General features: G+C 40.1%; 2 protein-coding genes across 4 annotated transcripts in view; one reads left to right on the forward strand and one right to left on the reverse strand.

Annotated features, from left to right (window-relative positions):
- Nucleotides 1–6,663: 6,663 nt before the first annotated feature.
- On the reverse strand, nucleotides 6,664–15,359 carry TMEM70 (transmembrane protein 70). Its single transcript, XM_020971044.2, has 3 exons — nucleotides 15,023–15,359; nucleotides 13,581–13,686; nucleotides 6,664–7,210 (listed from the first exon to the last, which is right to left on the reverse strand). Exons 1-3 carry the CDS (start codon nucleotides 15,227–15,229, stop codon nucleotides 6,771–6,773), a joined length of 753 nt encoding a protein of 250 aa, XP_020826703.1. The 5' UTR covers nucleotides 15,230–15,359; the 3' UTR covers nucleotides 6,664–6,770.
- A 4,148-nt stretch (nucleotides 15,360–19,507) lies between these two features.
- The window catches only part of ELOC (elongin C), a 31,543-nt gene continuing 30,159 nt past the window's right edge, over nucleotides 19,508–20,891 (forward strand). Inside the window, exon 1 of one of the 3 annotated variants that reach the window (XM_020971022.2) lies at nucleotides 19,508–19,615. The gene's annotated coding sequence lies outside the window, so the exon portion shown is untranslated. Of the gene's footprint in view, nucleotides 19,616–19,773; nucleotides 19,859–19,892; nucleotides 19,990–20,891 lie in introns of those variants that run through there. The other 2 variants (XM_020971024.2, XM_020971023.2) reach the window with 2 other exon arrangements.

Below are 20,891 nucleotides of genomic sequence, written 5' to 3' on the forward strand. Positions count from 1 at the left end.
CACATGATTTCTGGCTTCCTATTCAATTTTATTTCCTGTTTTTCTGATTTTCAGTATTTGTACTGCCTTCCAGTAAGCAATTCCTGTAAGATGAGAGGGAAGGAAATAAATGCCTACATATTTGCTCGTCATCTTTACATATACAAAGAACAGCCACTTAACAATGAATGTGCAAAAAACCTAATGCAACAGTTCACCATATCTAGTGAAACTAAATGTTAAAAATAATAGTGATCTGAGCTTTAAAAAAGAAAAATCTTTCCCATTGCCAGAAATTAATAGTCACAACTGCATGTAGAAATTTTGTAGAAGAGAGAAATTGGGCAAGGTAAGAATTGGTTTAAGAAAAGGAGACTGTGCCCACTCCCTCATTTCACCAATAGGACCAGCTCTCTGAACTGTCAATCACATTAGACAGGCAGTGATAGTTTTAATTTCTCTTTATTCCTGGGACAATTAGTTGTAATTCTCTAGTCCTCAATTTTTTCATCCTATAAAGGAGGTCAGAGTAGAATCACTAAGTGATCTTTAAGGTTTCTTCCAGCTCTAAATCCTATGACCTTGGACAGTGGCCAGAGAATGTGGAAAAGAATAATTCATTCTCCTTCTACATAGTTTTAATTGCTGAGAATAGACAATATATCTAGCTAAGTACTTATGAGTAAGCCTGGCTCTGCTTCTTGTGCCCACCTTCAGGGTTGAGAAAGCATGCAAGCCAGAGCAAATTGGGTTAAACACTCTTTTTGAGACCTAATAATGAAGTAATTGTGACTTTTAAATGCCAAAATCCTTACTTCATTTTTAGAAACATAGCAAGAAAAAAACAAAACCTTAAGTATCTTTTCAAGGAATTAGCTACTTTTAAAAAGTACATTTAAAAAAATTTTTTTAAACCAAAAAAATAGTACATTTAAATGAAAAAGTTCTCAAGAAGGAAACAATAAAAATAAAGATATGTAGATGCAACTGGATAAGCAGTTTGACATAGTGAATAAAGGGATGGCCTTGGAGTCGGAAAGGCCTGGGTTCAACTCCTGCTTTGGACATTCACTTTAACATGTACTAGCACATGACCATGGAAAAGTCACTTAAACTTTCAGCTTTATGTCTGGGAGAAAGTTCCCAGGCAACTTTCCAAGACTACAGATTTAAAATGACTTTCTCATATCATTGCTGTGTCACAGATTTGGAGCAAACACTCCCCACCTTCTACTCTACACACACATATACACACATACACACATCCATCCATACACACACACACACACACACACACACACACACACACACACACACACACACACACATAAGATGGGAATTAACCAGAACATGCCAAAGGAGAAACATAGGCAAGTTAACTTTTTAAAAAAGAGTTTTACTGTTCAGGTATGCACAACTTTATGTTGTTTTAATTATGGACATAGAAAATAAGACAAAACCTAGGTGTATGAATTACAAGAATGGAATTAATTTTTTAAATAAATATGCTTGGAGCAGCTAGGTGGCACAGTGGATAGAGCACCAGCCCTGGATTCAGGAGGACCTGAGTTCAAATCTGGCCTCAGACATATAACACTTACAAGCTGCGTGACCCTGGGCAAGTCACTTAACCCTATTGCCTAGCCGAAAACAAATAAATAAACAAACAAACAAACAAACAAATGTGCTAGCTAGAATGTACACATCCCAATGAGTGTCTTCCTTCAAAGTAGTCCTCTCGGGAGACTATACTGTACAAAGCAATAAACGTCATTGCTCAAACTATTTTTGGAAATCCTCTTCTGGAATTGTTTTCAGAACTTTACAAGCTACACGAAAACATCTTCTAGTCATGCTATACACACACGCACACACACATACATAAGTATATGTAAACACATATGTGCACATATACATGTGTGTGTATATATACCTATACCTAGATATACTATTTAAAGGTAGAAGGGACCTTAAAAGCCAGTCCAATCCCCTCATGTTACAGATGAGGAAACTGAGGCACAATGAGGTTAAGTGACTTGCTCAAAATTACATAGCTAGTGTTTGAGGCAGGATTTGAGTCCACATCTTCCTGACTCTATGTCTAGCATTCTATCCACTATATCAACTTGCTGCTTCTCATCCATGAATGTGAAATAATGAGGGCCCACATCAAACATGAAAACTAGATGAGACCTATAATAAACAGCTTGCTATTGCCCATATTTGGACTGAATCACAATCTATATGCACTAAACGTTACTGAAGAAAACAAAAATAGGAAGAGCAACTAACTAGATGACATACTCTCGGCACTGGGTTGTATATAATTTTGAGAGTACTGATTCTCAAATTCATTTAGAGAACACCAGAAGTGAGGGGGAAATAGACCTTATTACCACAAAATATCAATAACTCCCAACCCATAAGTCTATTTCTCATCTTTACATAATTTTTGTGAGTATAATCCACAGAAGGAATAAGAAGGGAATAGGCAAGCTTTCACAAGCAATATTCTACAGCAAAACAAATCTTTAAAGTTACACAACTTACCAAAGGGTGTAGAGAACACAAGACCTCATTTTCTTATTAACTATTTAAAAAACATTTAATTCGGTAAGGAAAATACGACCTTAAAGACTCTTCTCCAAGAAGGTCCGTGCATATCAGAATCAGATTCTTTGAAAGATGCAACAGCAATAATTTTAGTGACCATCTAATTACTATTGTCAAGAAATGTATAAAACACAAATTATACTTGTCTAAAGTGTTTGCTGCTGTCACAGAGGATGTCCAGCAGAGTATAAAAGGGAGATTCCTTATAAATGGTTATATCCTCCATATACTGAGGTTTCTGTATGATTGTTGCAGCCAACTTTCTTTAGTCCCTGTACCCTATTTAATATGAAAGGAAATAAGCACGTTTTTTTTTTCAGAAAGCTTTATTCAGTACTTATTTTTCTTTTCTTTTCTTTTCTTTTCTTTTTTGGCTAGGGAATGGGGTTAAGTGACTTGCCCAAGGTCATACAACTAGTAAGTGTCAAGTGTCTGAGGCCAGTTTTGAACTCAGGTCCTCCTAACTCCAGGGCCAGTGCTCTATCCACTGTGCCACCTAGCTGCCCCCCACAAATTCTTAATATAAAACTGGTTTGTCAGAAATCACATATTACTTGTGCCCTCTTGACAACTTTCCATGTCCCCTGGAGACACGTATGCGTGCCCCAGAGTAGGAAGCCTTACTTTTAGGATAAAATTCAAACTCCTGTTTTCCATTTAAAGTCCCCCACAATACAGACCCAACCTTTGTCAAGCTGATTCCACATTATTCCTCCTCATACACTCTGTACTCCAGCTAAAGTGTTTACTTGATGTTCTCCACACCTGACATCCTATCTCCCTCATTTAAACCTTTGCAGTCCATTCCTCTTACCTGGAATACTCTTCTTCCTTAACTTTGTCTCTTGGAACTTCTAACTTCCCTCAAAGCTCAGTTCAAGTAACTGCTTCTTTCAAAGTGCCTTTCCTGATTTCCCTCCTCACTCTATATCCAGTATTAGTGAACACGTTGAATTCCCATAGCAGTGTGAGTTCCCTAAAAGCAGAGACTGTCTTTCATATTCCTAGCACCTAGTACACAGTAGGTGCTCATTAAGTGCTTGTAGATTGCTTTAAGCACATGAATATTTCTAAACCTCCTAAATGAGCTCATCACTCAAGAATTCAATATGATTATACATGCAGGGAAAAACAATTGAATGAATGTCTATTGTTCACATTATGATACCTCATGGAATAGACAACCAGAGTTGATCTATCATTACACATATTCTGGCCAGACACTGTGCATGGATGGTACCAGGTCCTGAATGAAGCAGAATGGATTGGATTGTCTAGAGGAATTACACAGCAGTTTTGATGATTCCTAAGCTTCAACTTGAAAATAAAAAGGCAACTTTCTAACAGCAACATTCTTTGCTATTGACTGTCATGGAACAACAAAGTCTCTGAAGAATTAAAGTTGTGGATCACCTACGGATAACTCAGGGGTATCTGGAGGGCATGAGTAGACAACACATCGCTAGGGAAGAATTGTACAGAAGCAATATAAAGGATATCATCAGAAATGTATAAAAAAGGGGCGCAGTGGATAGCACACCGGCCCTGGAGTCAGGAGGACCCGAGTTCAAATCCAGCCTCAGACACTTGACACTTACTTAGCTGTGTGACCCTCGGCAAGTCACTTAACCCCACTGCTTAGCAAAAAAAAGTATAAAAAAGAGGTGAACTGAGCTCATAATATCATTGTTAGGATCTAACAAGATGTGTAGAAATCATGTTTAAACCTCAAAAATAGTATAATTGAAAGGGAAAGGTTTGAGCAGGCATCATATAATCTACAAAGTTATCATTTTTGGCGTATCTGGTTTTGCAAACAATATGTAGCAGTTCCATATGTAAATCTGTTCTACTTTGTAACTTTTTTTGGTTTATGAAGTTCAGAATTTTTTAAAAAATCTAGCTTTCAATAAAAATTCTTTCTAAATGACTTATAATTAAGCTAACACTATTTTATATGGCTTCAAATGTTTCACATTTTTCTTTATTACAATATTATTATTATTATTTTTGCTTTTAGGCAATTGGGGTTAAGTGACTTGCCCAGGCTCACACAGCTAGTAAGTGTCAAGTGTTTGGTCTGAGGCCAGATTTGAACTCAGGTCCTTCTGACTTCAGGGCCGGTGCTCCATCCACTGCTCCACCTAGCTGCCCCTACAATATTATTTTAAAAGTCAGATTTACCATCAGTTCGGTAGCTGACCTTGATGTTTATCAAATTCATTCTCATTGAAGGCATTTGACAACATGGCTAAAAACATCATACTAAAAAACATGGCAGCAAGCATACAGCCTTGTTTCACTCCACTGGTAACTGGGAAAGCAGAAGAGCATTGTCCATTATTCAGAACCCAGGCAAGCATGCCATCATGAAATTGATGTACAATGATGAACTTCTCCCTGGGCAACCAAATTTTGACATAATTTTCCATAAGCCCTCACTAATGACAATATCAAAGGCCTTGGTCTCTTCTACTCCTAGCATTTCTTCTGGAGTTGTCAGGGAGCAAACACCATATCACTTCTTCCTTGGCCCTTTCTGAAGCCACAATGGCTCCAGGTAGATGACCACCTTCCAGGTGAAGATCAGCCTATTAAGGAGGTCTCTGGCAAGAATCTTGCCAGCAATGACTGAGAGAGAGAGAAGTCCCTGTGATTATCACAGAACACTATTTCCTTTCCCTTTACAGAGATGGACAATGGAGGCACCCTTGAACTCAGCTTTTGTATGAGCAATGGACCCCCCTACTTTGTAAATCTCAGCTGGAATAGAATCAGCATCAGGTACTTTGCCACACAAAAGGAGCCAGATAACATCCAAACCTTCTTCTTCAGTTGGAACTGTAGAGGGATTGACTTCAACCTGAGGCAAATTGTCAATGGCTTCAGCATTGATGATAGTCTGTTGAGAATACTATGGAAGTGTTCAGGCCATCTCTCTAGGATCACGTCCTTCCCACTAATCAATGCGGCTCTATCAGCACTAAATAGTTGAGATGCACCATAGGTCTTTAGCCCATAATGCTAAGACCAAAGTGGCAGGAGTGTTGGTACATGAATTTCTGTTTGCAGATGATTGCGCACCAATGCAGCTCCTGAAGCTGAGATGCAACAAAGTATTGACTGATTCTCTGCTGCTTGTGCTAATTTTGGTCTAACAATTAACATCAAAAAAACACAGGCGTTCCATCAGCCACCACCACATCATTCATACATGGAACCACCGGAGCAAATGGAGAAGTTTTGAATGCTGTGGATAAGTTCACTTACCTTGGTAGTGTAACTTTCTAGGGAGGTACACATTGATAGTGAGGTTGACTCACGAATTGTCAGTCAGCTGATTATTTGGGAGGCTCCAAAGGACAGTGTGGGAGAGAAGAGGTATTAGACTGACTACCAAACTGAAGGTCTACAGAGCCGTCGTGCTGACCTCCTTGCTGTATTCTTGTGAAACCTGGACGGTACACCAGTGCCATGCCAGGAAACTGAATCGCTCCTATTTGAATTATCTTAGAAAGATTCTGAAGATCACCTGGCTGGATAAAATACTAGACACTGAAGTCTTTTCTTGAACTAAACTGCCAAGCATTCAAACTCTACTTCAGAGAACCCAACTCCGATGTACTGACCACATTGTTCTAATGCAAAATGTACACTTGTCAGAAAGACTATTTTATGGAGAACTCACACAAGGCAAGTGTTCACATGGTGACCAGAAGAAGCGACACAAGGACATTCTCAAGGTCTCTCTTAAGAACTTTGGAACTGATTATATATGTCACATGAGACACTGGCACAGGACCGCTCAGCATGATGTGACCTCATCAAAGGTGCTGTGCTCTATGAGTAAAGCAGAACTGAAGCAGCTCAAAAGAAACTCCAGATGTACAAATTTAAAGAATCCACCCCAAATGTTCACACAGACTATTGTGCCCAACCTGTGGTAGAACATTCCAAGCTCATATTGTTCTGATCAGCCACAGCTAGAGACACTGTAACTTGACTCTACCATAGTGATGTCATTTTGATCCTCTTCAAGAACAACAAACAACCAATCAACCATTTTAAAAGTAAGATACTAACGATAAAAAGATAATTTATTATTTTACAATGATACAAAAAGCATACAGTTGAATAGGTACATGACAGCAAAGAGGGTCACATTTATCTTCTCCATGCTATTTATTTTCATCGGATTCTTCAATGTCAAAAGTAAAAGGCTTGTCATAGCCCATAAGATGGTTATAATCTTGAGGATGTGGAAAAAGCATTGGATTAACAAGCATTGATTTTGTTTTTGCATAAAATGAGGTAAATATACTTTTGATATCTGGAACCTTTACATCATTTTGATGAAACACTGTTCTCTTTTCTAAAAGAGCAACATTATAAGTAATGGCTGTGTAAGTGTCTGTCTTGGCTTCATGGTACAATCGAACCACATATCCCTTTGTAATAAAGTGAAGCAGCATTGGAGTAATTAATGTAAAAGTTCCCAAAGCACCAAAAAATGCAATTTTCAGAGGCAGACTTCCAAATTCAATGTTAGTTTGTCCAAAGATGTATGGGAGTAATACAAGGCTGACCAGGCTTGTCGAATAAGAGAAACATTTTACACCTGAATTTTTAAAAAAGAGCAAAAACTGGTTAGTGTTTTTTTAAGGTACAAAGTAATCAATTTATCCCACTCATTTTCAATTGTTCATCTTCTATGACAAAAATTGCTTAAGAGCTTATTCATTACTAAGGATTTCAAATTATTACAGGATCTAAGTTAATAATAAAAAATTAAGAAATTAAAAAATAAAAATTGGTTTTATCATTTATCAAATAGAATTCTATTAAACATCACTCATATATATCTAAAGTAGCCAAAGTAAAGATCTTAAGCTACTTTGAGACCTCAAAGTAACTACCCCCGAATTATCAGATATTAAATTATTCCTGAGGGTTATTTGTGTGTGTGTTAAGTGTATTGCAAAGCATATCATTTTTTGGAAGAATTCTCAATTCTATAATCATACTCAATAACAGATAATTACTACAGTTAAACTACAGGATCTTTTAGATTATGCACTAGCTTGCAATTTCACGTTTCAATAATTTTAATACTAAATAAAATATTCTACCCATACCAATATTAATGTACTTGTACATTCATCCTAGGAGAATGGAGCAAAGAAAGAAAAATAGGCAAATATCACAAGCTTTGAGGGAAGGTTCTCAGTGGCAAGATAGGTGAGACCAAAGTTAAGCCTACCAAACCAAAATGTGCCAAGCATAGTATTTAATAAATGTTTTTTTCATGCGTTCATTCATTACATCTAGGACTTCTACTAGTTCAAAACCTCTCAACTCATTAACTGTTCATTTAAGTGCTTGACTCCCTAGGGACTATTTTAGGTACTCATATTTATTTTTATAACTACTCATTACTCTAATAGACAGTGGTTATGGTCAGTCTTTCTCTTCAGCTGCAAACATATGCTCATTCTATGACAATGTTCTGACACAAATGGATTAAAGAGTGCTGGCATGCAAATTACTTTAAAGATAAACATTCTTACTAGGTTTACTTAATTTCAGTTAGGATTTCCAGATCTCTTCCATACTTGAGCTTCTTTAAATCTCTAGAACTGAGATATAAAATACAACTATCTCTCTAGAACTCAGTTTCCATCCTCATTGCTCTAGTGAGACAGTTCTAACACCAAAGATTTCCTAATTGCCAATGTCAATGGTGTTTTCCAGTCCTCACTTTTTTCGGTTTCCTTACAGTTTATTATAACACTGGTACATTCTTCTTCCTTGGCTTCAGATACCACATTTTCCCCAGTTCACTTCTTACTTCTTTAAACCCTTCTCTAGCTCTTTATCGTCTTCCCAAACCATTTGTGTTTGTGCTTCTTAAGGGTCTGTCCTTGGCCCACTCTTTCCCAAGACATCAACCATCACATGTATGCAGAAGACTGCCACATCTTTACCTCTAGTCCTGAGCTCTCTTCTGGGATCCAGATCTATATATCTTCAACTGCCTATAGCACATCTCCACAAGTACCTCAAACTCAACATGTCCAAAACCAAGCTCATTTATCTTCGGCCATAATCCTGCTTTTCATTCTGAATCTACTATTTCTGTCTATAGCAACAACATTAATTGTGTTTCCCATGTACACAACCTTGATGCTACCTTTGACACTTCCCTCTTATATTCCATCAGTTAACATGTCCTATTAATGCTACTCCCAATTCTCTTGAATTCATCTCTACTTTTCCACTCCAAATACCACTACCCTGGCATAAGCTTTCTTAGCAGTCCAAAGGACTTTTCATAGGGCTCAAAAAATATGTTTGTGATGTTACCTTGTTTCTCAGTTTTGAATTGTGTGCTTTATAGCCCTTATATATTCCTGTTTACACAACTCAAACACATATCACCTGATCCTCCTGACATGAATGATAAATCTTAATTTTTAACCTACATTGTAATACTTGATCTCTTATAGGTCCATTTCCTAGAAGTATAGAACCAAGGGTAGGGAACCTCAGCCTCAAGGGTACATGTGGCCCTCTATCCTTGGGTATGGCCCTTTGACTGAATCCAAACTTCATAGAACAAATTCCCTTAATAAAAGGATTTGTTCTATAAAACTTGGACTCAGTCAAAAGGCCTCACCCAAGGACCTATAAGGCCACATGTGGCCTTGAGGATGCATTTGTGCCAACTCACAGTGCTACAAACACAACATTTATTGAGTATTTATTGCGTGCAAAGGAGTATGCACCAGGGAAGGGACAAGTTTAGATACAGCACAATTTCTTCCTTAAGAGAACTTATATCTATTAAAGGGATAAGACACCAACACAGAGAGCTATACACAATATTATATGTGTGCATTAGAGAGTAACAAAACAAATGGTTATGTGAAATCTAAAAAGGAGTGTCATTTGCAACTGAAGTCGAGGTATGGAAACCCAGAAAAAACTTCAGTGGCTTTGAGTTAGGCATGTGTATGTGTTAGGCAGGGAGGAGATAGGCTCGGACATATGATTTCTCTGGTGTAGAGAACTTGCAATGAGGAAACTCTCTCTACCAACATAAGTCAACAACTACTACAGAATGTGTAGTTCTACTAAATGCCTATGACACTTAGAGGTTAAATAACACATGCTCTTTCAAGTATCATTTGCCCAACAGATAGCCTAACATGCTCCATTAGTACTTAGCTGTATATTCTATCTGAGAGACATATTGGCCTAACCAAAGTACACTCTCATTTCTACCTACTACAATTATTGCAATAGCAGTAACACAGATCTTCCCACCTTCATTCTTTCTCCCCACTATAATCTGTACTCGACCAGAAAAATTTTTCTGAAGTATATATCTGGTCAAGTAATTTCTATGTTCAAAAATCTTCAGTGGCTCCCTATTGTCTACCAAGTAAAGGTTAAGTTTATCTTTCTTGGAATCCAAAACCTCTACAATCTGGTACTAACCAGACTTTCTAATTTTATCTCACATTGCTTTCCTCCATACGCTAGTCAGATTAGACCACACTCTCTGCCCCTAAACACAGATTGCCACATCTATACTTTTGTTCCCACTGTTCCTTAAGCTTAGAATGTCCTTGTTCCCCATCTTTCCTGAATTTCTACTCATCCTTTGAAGTCCAACTCAAATAACAAGACTTTCCCTTTAAATTTTTCCTGGGAACCCACACTCATATCCTTCCCTTTTGCTGATTACAAAACAAAGGTATATCACCACCTATCCCTACATTTTGTACAGAAACACCAAAACAAGATATTAAATAATATCTGGAAAGGTTTTGAGTTTTGATATTTAATACATTGCCCATTTACACCTCCATGATAAAACATCATCCTAAATCCACTCACCAAAAAAAGTGATTACTGTAAGCATGTAATTACCTGGAAAGTATTTGAAAGGAGTGCTTTAAAAATATATTTACAAAAACCTTATTTCCACCTTTATGGCTCCATGTTATAATACCATGCTGCTGTAATACACCCACACTATGATCTCCAATCTCTTGACTCCTCAATTCTCTCCCAGGCCATCTCCCTGGCACTAACCACTCTTTCTTCTTTTCCCCATCTTGGCCCCTTGGTAAACCAACTCAAAACTACACTGTCCTCCTTTCTTGAATTCCCAGACCCTTTATCATATCACTGATTGTGCCCCACCAAACCTCAGCCTTGGATCACTCCCACCATTTACCATCTTCACTCCTACACACACGCTGCTGAACAAAGACGAAGAAAATCATACAACTGTTTCTATTGAGTCCACTACAATTAATATTACAACATCTCAACTGGCCCCTTGCTGCTACTATGCAATCCTACTATAACTCCCTCATCAAATCACTATCCCAGTCTTCACTGCAATTCTTGCAAGCCTTTTCTTCCCTCTTCAAATTTCCCTTAGCTCCTCCTCCCCTACCCTCTCAGATGAGGTTCTTATCTCCAATTTTACAAAAAAACTTGAGGCCATTTGCCATGAGTTCACTCTTTTCTCTTCTTCCTCATCTCATATCACACTGATGTCTCTTCTTCCACTATCTCTTCCTTCACCCCATCTCACGTGATGAGGTGCATTTACTCCTTATCAAAGCCACCCCTACCTGGTCAATTAACTCCACTCCACCCGTCTCCTCCACCAGATTACTCTCTGTCATCCTCACTCTATCACTTATTTTTAATTGCTCCCTTCTTCTCTTCTTCCTCTACTACTTCACTAGGTGATCTCATAAGCTTTTAGGGATTTCATTAGCATTTTTACATTGATGATTTTCAAATTTTGCTATCCTGCCCTAACCTCTCTATTAACTTTCAATCTTATATCTCCAACTGTCTTTCACAAATCTCAAACTAGAAATCCAGTAGACATCTTAAACTCAACATCTTCAAAACAGAACTAGTTATCTTTTCCCCTAATCCTACCCCTTCACCCTCACCTTCCCTATAGCTGTAGAGGGCAACAATATCCTCCCAGTCCCTCAGGCTCCCACCTAGGTGTCATTCTCAATTCCTTACTATCTCTGACCCCCCATATCCAATCTGCTGCCAAGACCTGTCAGATTTCACCTTTGTAACATCTCTGTAATAAACTCTCTTCTCTCCCCTAACACTACCACCACTGTGATGAAAACCCTCATTACTTCACACCTGGAATACACAATAGCCAGCTGGTGGGTCTGCCTGCCTCAAGCCTCTCTTTACTCCAATCCATTCTCCATTCATCAACTAAAGTAATTTTCCTAAAGTAAAAGTCTAACCATATCACCCTCCTACTCAATAAACTCTAGTGGCTTCCTACTGATTTCAGGATAAATACAAAATTTGTTTCACATTCAAAACTCTTCATATAATAACCTGCCCTCCTTCTGCCTTTCCAGTCCTCTTACACTTTATTCCTCACCTAGCATTCTTCCCAGTGACACTGGCCTCTTTACTGTTCCTCAAACAAGACAATCTGCTGTTGGATCTAGGCATTTTCTCTGACTGTCCCTCATACCTGGAATGCTTTCCTTCCTCACCTCCACTTAAAGGCTTCCTTTAAGTCCCAACTAAAGCCCCATCTTCTACATGAAGCCTTTCCCAACCTCTCTTAATTCTGGTGCCTTCCTTATTTCCTATTTATCTTGTAATGTGGCTTGTTTGTATACATGTGTTTGTTGTCTCCCCAATTAGACTGTTAGTTCCTTGAGGGCAGACACTGAGTATCTTTTACCTCTGTTTGTATCCCCATAGCTTCCACAGTACCTAGACATAGGTGCTTAATAGATGTTTACTAAGAAGTCCCTAATATCTAGCCCCAGTTGCTGTATTAACCAATAATTGGTCTATCTCCAGTTTCTCCCCTCTTTAATTCTTCCTCCAAGAAACTGCCAAAGAGATATTACTAAATCATAGGTCTAGGAACACTTAGCATAGAGTCTGGTATATAGCAGGTGCTTAATAAATGCCTGCTGATTGACCACATCCCTGCTTTGACTCCAGTACCTCCCTACTGTCATTAGGAAAGAGTACAAACTACTCTGGCATTTAATGCTCTTGACAATCTGGTTCTAGCTTGCCTTTCCAGGCTTCTTAGACAATGATAACCTTCATGCATTCTACATTCTGGCTAAACTGGTCAGCTCATTATTCCTCATATACAACATTCTAATTCTAGTATTCAAGCCTTTTCACAGGCTATCCTCCCATGCTTGGAATATACTTGCTCATTACCTTTACCCCTTAGAATCCCTAGCTCTTTTCAGAGTTCAGTTCAAGTCTCATGCTATACATCAAGGAAACTAGATAGTGCAATGGATAGAGCAGCAGACTTGGAATCAGGAAGATAGGAGTTTAAATTCAGCCTCAGACACTTACTAGCTGTGTAATCCTGGGCAAATCACATAACCTCTGTCTGCCTCAGTTTCCTCATAAATATGTAAAATATTTTAAAACATAAAATGGAGATCATACAAGCATCTACCTCAAAGGGTTGCTGTGAGGATCAAATGAGATAACATCTGTAAACTGTTTAGCACAGTTCAAGGCACATAGTAGGTACTTAATAAATACTTATTCCCTTCCTTTTCCTTGCCCCCTTCCTTTTCTCTACCTAAGACCTTTTCTAATCCCTACAGCTATTAGTGCCACATCCCCAAATTGCTGTGTATATATATTTACTTGTGTGCCTGTTTCCCTTGATAGAATGCAAGTTCTTTCAGACCACAGACTGTTTTCATTTTTGGTTTTACGCACCCTGAACCTAACATAGTGCTTGACACACAAGATAGATGATTATTAACTGATTTTTTAAAAAAAGATCAAAAACTTCATAAATCTTAAAAAATATATATTTAAATCAGCACCTTATTCCATTCCTATCAACAGTCCCCTCTAAGTAATGGGATGAAAAAACAATACTTAAATTACAAATAATCAAAATCCCAATTCTAATCACATACCAAATACTGCTCTTGCCATATTCCCTGTATAAATCAGTCTTCCATCTTCTGATTGTTCAGGATGGGCACAAGTATGAATACATCGAACACATTCACCAGAAGCTGCCTAATGGATTAGAACACACTGTAATGTTACACAATTTAAAAAAACTGTTTATAATAATTAGCCATTTTGGAAGAGCTTTTCATTATTTTAAGTGTTTTTCAAAGTTCTCCCCAAAAACTTGCTTAATCACTACAACAAATATCTGTAAGAAACAGAATTTGGGGTGAACTTTCAAAAAAGAAAGAGGGAAGTTCAACACCTGCAAGAACAGGGTAATCCAAGTATAAGGAAACCTACAAAACCCAGATTATGATCAGAAAATCAAGGGAGATATGAAATGATTGTCCTTTAAATTCTAATTGTAAATAGCTGTATCTTCCTTGTTTGTATGAGAAAAGAGCAAATTAGAAAGAAATATGTCAAACTACTAAAAATAAGTATGTTGTTACTAGTATTGAACAGGAGGGCAACAACTTTATCTTAAAGGCCTTGTAAATAGAACAGATGGATCCTCTATGTTTCATAATCATTTTATCATCTCTTTTACTTGATACTGTTTTAAATTTCAAGAAAACTGGAGACTGCAGCACATTACAACAATGACTTTTCTTGCTAAGAAAAACTGAAATATAATCAGGGAAGCCTATTTCCTATGAGTGTAAGATTAAATTTAAAATCTCTCCAAATCTAAATCTTGCTTTAGTTCCCTATCATTTAACCCTTTTCTTCCCAACCCCATTAGAGTAACTTCTTTTCAGCCATTATAAATCCAACTACAGCACCTTAGAGGAGCTAAGGGCACATCTGAACTTTCATACAACGGAATTCCTGGAAATGGAAATCATTAATTAGAAAATAGAGCATGGTCTAAAAACCAGAGTCGGGGAGTTCTACTCCTCGTAGTTCTGGGCCCAAATTGTTTTTAAAATTCTCCTTTCTGGCCCGTGCATTCAGCTGTTAAAAAAACAGGAGGGAGGGAGGGGGCGAGGCACGGTGGGGTGAAGTACGTATGGCTTCGGGATTTATTTCTACGGATCTGAAAAGTCTTTGAGCCACAAGAAGAAAACAATTTCTATGTCACACGTGGGTCCCAAGGGGAACAGACGGCAAAGGAGTAAACAGCCCCGCCTCCAGGGTCAGCCTCTAATCTAATCCCCTGGATTTTACCGACATGTGTCCAGCTGAAGTCAGACCGGGGCCCCCAGAAGCCTCAAGCCTATAAACTTGACTTCCACGTCTGCGCCTCCCACGGCCCTTTTTTTTTTTTAAGCGGCTGATGTGGAGAATAATGGGAACAGCCCAAGGGCCCCGTGTACTCTCGGAACCTCCACACCGCCCCCCCAAACTCCCATCCCCACCCCCACCCCATCCTGGGCCAAGAGGCCTGAGGCCGCACCTGTTCTCGGCGGGGCGCCCGGAGGGCGAAGCCTCGCGCAGCTCCCGGGGGTGCTGCGCGTGCGCGGTTGAGACTAGAAGCCTTACGGGGATCTCGAGCGGCCCAGCGACGCAGCAGCGCCGCCGCTTCCCACGGTCTAACCCTTGTCCCGCCGCCGCCGAGCCGCAGCCAGGCGGCCCACTGGCCGCTGACCGCCAGGAGCAACATCTCCCTTGCTCTGAGTGAACGCGTGCAACTTCCGAACCGCGGCCCCGCAGCGGCCTGGTGTCACCAGCAAAGACACCCCCTCGGGCAGCGCTTTCCCTCCGCCTCCCGACCCCTCAGCATAGCGATTGGCCGCCTGGCTGGTACTCAGGCTTTCCTGTCCCCTCAGAAATTGGTCCCGAAACAAAAGTTCCCGAGATCAGACAGGAGAGCTGCGGCCTGGGACCTAAAGAGCCAAAGCGCAAGTGTAGCAGAAAGAGAATCGAGGAGCTACTGTTGCTAATATCTGTGCTTGAACTAAACTCCTGGCGCCTGGAGAAAAGAAGACCTCGAAAAAGCAGAGCCCGGAGCCCCCCCCCCAAAAGCTGCATTTTTGAGGATTTGAAGAGCTATCATGTGGATGGGTGTATTGGCAGCAATTCTACTTGGTCCCAGAGGCTAGAACTAAGAACAATGGGTGAAATAGCAAAGAAGCAAATCTAGGCTTGATGTCGGAGGGAAAATATTTCCTAGTAAAATTAGAGCTGTCCAGGTGGAACGGAATGCCTTGGGAAATAGTGGGTTCCTTCTCATTCGATAACCTTAGAAAAGCTGGAGTAGTTTTGCTCCCAAACTAGTTTGTGTGTGGAAACCGCAGCACTGAGTTCATCTAACAGGAGCATGATGTCAACCTGGACCTCAGCGTAAAGCCTTTGATTATACTTTTCTTGTATTAGTGCATCCACTGGTTCAAAAGGAGAAACTACCTGTTCTAGGTGGGCTCTTCGAAAGATAGTCCTTTCTAATACTCTTAGTTTAGAAAGTGCAGTCATTTCTTGTCATCTTTTCCCTTGTGTTCTTTACTTGTGCTGTTTTTACTGATTGATTTTGCACCTCTTCTGACTTTTAAAAGCCCTGCAATCTGGGTCCAGCCAACTCCCTGCAGGTTGTTTATTACTTTAGACTACACATTATTCTTCTTCACACACTGTACTTTCTAGCCACATTGGCCCATGTGCAATTCTCAATACGTGCTATTCCATCTTCAGTCAAAATGCCTTGGTACAGACAATATCCGTTTTTTGAAAGACCTCCTCCTCATCTGTCTCCCTCTCACTGAATCCCGATGGTACTCTGTTCCAAGGATAGTAGAAACTCATACAAATCAGTCAGTCAATAAGCATTTACTAAGTGCTTACTATGTGACCTACACTGTGCTAAGCATTGGCAATACAAATAAAAGCAAAAAGAAAGCTAGCCCTTGCCCTTAATGAGCTTACATTCTACGGTGGAAAGACAACACAAAAGAGGGCTGGAAGAAAAGGTTCGGGTGCCGGTACCCTGCACAGGGGCAAAGTAGGGAAAGGCCTATGGAGATGAGTCAGCAGTGCAGCCTGGAAAAGAAAAGATTGTCAGGCCTGGGCCTCATTCCTTACATTGGAGGTTCTGGGAGGAACTAGACAATCAAAAGGAGAGACTTCAGGATTTGAGGATAGTTCCAATGTAAACAGTAGTCCAGTAGATATTATTACATATTTTAGAATTATATATATTTCTAAGCCTGAATCTCAAGGAATAAATTATGATTATTGGTTTGTTACTAAAGCAGCCAAAATTGAACTAACTTTCACCATTGGCTATCCGATACAAGTAGTTTAGGGTTCAAGTTCATTTACATTGCAAAAGAAGAGTATGCAAGGGAAGTTGTAATTTGAAATGACAATCCCTTTCATTCTGCTCCACTATTTGTTTATTTACTGTATGCCTAAAATAACAAAGCAAAGCTAAAACTCTCATTTTTGGCAACCACAAGAAGCAAAAGTACTCTCAAATCAACCACAGTGGTGAAAAAAAAATCTGTATTCTAGTCCCAAAAATCCCAACTACCCTATGGAGAGATGCCCTGGAACACCATGAGATTTCCTTCCTGAAGGAAAGAAATACAGAGCAGGACCTTTAAACATTTTGCCTGGTATCATCTTGTACCAGGCAAAATGTTTAAAGGTCCTGTGTAATTAACTATTGTTATCCTAGTGTAATTAACTATTCTTGCTAATTAATTTACATCCTCTAAAAGGACTGAAAATACAAGTAAAGCAAGGTCAACAAGCATTTATTAAATCCTTACTATGTGCCAGATACTATGCTAAGAGCTGGAGATACAAAGAAATATGCAAATATTCCCTGCCCTCATAGAACTCACAATCTAATGGAAATACTGTCAAAATATAAATGTTAATCAAAAGTGTATGAACTTTTAAAATCTTTATTTAAAAATTGTACAGCCTTTAAATTTCAGTGCCCTCTAAGTTGATTGTCATACCTGATTGTGATTCTGCAGCAAAATAGATAAAAATTTTTTGTCATCTCATGTTCCTAAATTCTTCTAATTCTTTTTAAAAGTCTATCATTTGTTAAAATTCTTTTTGATAAAAATATAAATCCCTCATTATTTCATTAACATTATTCAAAATGTTGTCATTTTGTGTTTGAGTGTTTTACTTCTAAAAGCAGCATTAAATAGTGAAAAATCTAGAAGAGCCTGGAAAGCCTAGTTTCAAGTCTTGCCTTTAACAGTACTGGCAGTGTGGCTCTGGGCAAGTCCCTTAATTTCTCAGTGTTCTAGGCAACTCTCTTAAGTCTCTAAATTGCAGAAAAGGTGCCACCTCCTTTGGTTGAAGGAATTTCCTTATGTGGGAGTTAGCTAAACCAGTGAAATCACAGATCCAATCTCACTTCCTTCTAATACATTACTTACACTAATTCTGTTGACTAGGTGTGTGTAAAGCATTGCATGCCTTAAATTGTTAAAAGTGACTATTATTAGATATTCTTGTCATCACACATTTGTTGAGCACTCTCACTAGCATTTATAGCTGCAGCAGGCACCATACTATACAGATAATAATAAAAGAAAAAATGTTTTCTCTGCCCTTATGGCCAAAGAACTTCTTTTCCAAGATGGACGACAATCCTCCCCACCCCGCCCCCAGCATAATCACAGCATTCTGAATAGCAAAATAGATATTTTAATAATGTGCTTTTGCAAAAAAAAGAATGCTGCCAATGCCACATTTTCACCGACTCTCAAGCTGGTGAGGTCACTTAGTCCAATTCAGTTGTATTTATTCTTTTTAAGGTTTCACTTATTTCCAGCCACTACTCTGCTTGGAAGTGGATTTCAGAGTTGGTTGGAGGGAGGGAGGAAAGTAGAAGCTGATAATGGAATGGAAAATGAGAAAGAAAACAGCAATAGCAGCTGAGATGGGGTGAGAGGGTGAGGAGAAGTTGAAAGTAGTCTCATTATTTGTGCCCATCCCCCAATCGTCTGTTCCTAACTGTATGGTAAGCAGTTGGGTTGTTACAGTTAAAAGACTTATTTTACAACTAGTGTTTCAAGCCAGTAGTTTGATAGCTGAACCTCAATCAATTTCAAGAAGACTTTGTATTCAATTGATATGGACACAACGACTGCTTGAAGTTCAGAAAAAGAAATCATTCTTTCCAATTATATAAATATAATTTTCCACCGAGATAAATGCCCATTCCCCGCGCATTTTGATTGAGTACGTCTGGGGAACAAACATCCACAGGCCTTAAAAAAAAATGGGGGGGAAGCAATTTAAAAGAAAAGGGGCAGGTCCTGCTAAGGAGTGCAAAGCACAGTACTAGGAAAAGTAAACTAAATGTGCCAGTCTGGATTAAGTAGTTTTATCATAATCAGTAAATGCACGACCAGTACCAGGAAGAAAGAATCCAAAGAAGGTACAGAGTCACTCTCCTAGACTACGCTGCAACATTCCCCAAAGGACAGACTCAGCCAGTTTGAGAGCAGGATGTTCTCATTAGCATCAAAACCGCGCCCCACGCTTTGCAATCTGTCCTCTTCTCTGAAAGTACGTGACTCCAGCTGCCCCAGAGCCCGACTCATTAAAGGAAACTACAAATTCCGGCACGCAATGCGCCCTCTACCCTGCCATCCTGTTTTCGGTCTTTTGCCCCCCACTAGGACAGAAAATTTGGGTCGTCCTGTTGCATGCTGGGAACTGTAGGAACACATGAGTTGGACTCCGATTGGTCACCAGTCCGGTCCTTGCCCCTCCTCCGAAGATAGAGAGAGGGAAAAACTGGGAGAGGGCGGGTTTTAGGCTCCCCCGGAGTGGATGATGATTGGTAAGGGTACGCGGCGCGTTTCCAATTGGTAGAAGGCGTTGAGAGGCTAGGTGGGCCGGCGCTGGCTAGGTGTACCCGCTTTGGAGACACTGCGCTGACCCGCCGGAAGTGGTTACTTTCGTTGCCCCGGAAGAGACGGCGGCGGGCGGCTGGGGCCCGCGGGGGGGGGGACGGCCCTGGGAGCAGGGGCTGTGGCGGTGAGTGGGGACCGAGCTGCGGCCGCTGCAGAACTGACAAGTGAGTCATGGGTCTGGGTCTGGGATGGGAGTTCGGTCCTGGGCCCTGGCGGGGAGGCAGGGAGAAGGTGCTCGTCTTCCCTTCCCGGCCTCGGATTTGGGCGGGGAGCGAACGGAAACCATCCCCCCGGCCCCGCCGGCCCCCACTTCCCTCGGGGCCGGCGCGGCCTCTCCGGGGCGCCCCTTGCGGGGCTTTCGATGGCTGGGAGGTTCCCGTGGCCTGGCCGGACGCCCCGCAGCCGTGGTGGGTGGAGTTGAGGCGGGGAGGGGGGTCTTCTTTTCTCCTGGCGTGGCTGGATCTGACCGTGGCTGGCTTTCCCAGGGGTGTCTGGACGGAAACCAGGCTCCTTTGGTGCCATGACCCTGGAAGTTTGGGTAAACTTCGGGGATCCATAGGGTTTGGGATGGGAAGAAGGGCATGGGGCTGGTTCAGCAGACGGGGACTTTTGTGCACTCATTTGACTTTTTTCTTCCACCACCAGTTCGCTGTATCTAAATAATGGTGTCAGGTAACACACTTGTGGTGTTAGTGAAGTTTCCCTTAAGGTGCAAAAAACCCAAAGCACTAAAACCTTAATTTAAATGCGAACTATTTATTGCTTTAGAGGTTGTGTATATGTATGAGTATCCCATATCCTTTGTGAATGCTTTTTAAATCCTCAGTTCCAGTTTTCTAATTCACTTGTTTGTAGCACATACTTACTTAGGTAGAAAATCGAAAGTTTAAATAGGATGCCAAAAATTATTAGGTCTTCTGTATGCACATTTAACTGATCCCTAGGTAATGCTGTTTAAGTGGTCTGCAGTGGTGAAAACTTCGGTTTGAACTATTTTGTACTTACTTTGTTTGGTACCCAGAATTAGAGCCTGAATGAATGTTCAGTATTAAGTACTTTTTGTACTTGTCGGACTGATATTGCTTTTTGTTTGTTTTTTTAAACTGTTTCTTTGTGTATTATCTCCCCTACTAGGTTGTAAGCCTCTTGAGGGAAGGAAGGGACAATGGCCTATTTTTGTGCCTGCCTACCACCGTGCCTCATACACAGTGGGCTTGGAATAAAGGACTAGTACTTGTTATTAACATTGACAGAAGATTTGAGTGGCATTGGGTTATAAATGTGACACTTAGCAGTTTTTCCTCTAGATTTACCCAAAGGCTTGTTTTTACTAAGCACACCCACTACTAGGAAAGATAGAGATAGATAGATAGGTAGATAGATAGATAGATAGATAGATAGATAGATAGATAATGGAGGCAAACAGCTTCGTTACTGGTA

This window comes from Phascolarctos cinereus, unplaced genomic scaffold (genome assembly GCF_003287225.1).
Source record: "Phascolarctos cinereus isolate Bilbo 61053 unplaced genomic scaffold, phaCin_HiC Scaffold_4;HRSCAF=312, whole genome shotgun sequence".
Lineage (NCBI taxonomy): Eukaryota > Metazoa > Chordata > Mammalia > Diprotodontia > Phascolarctidae > Phascolarctos > Phascolarctos cinereus.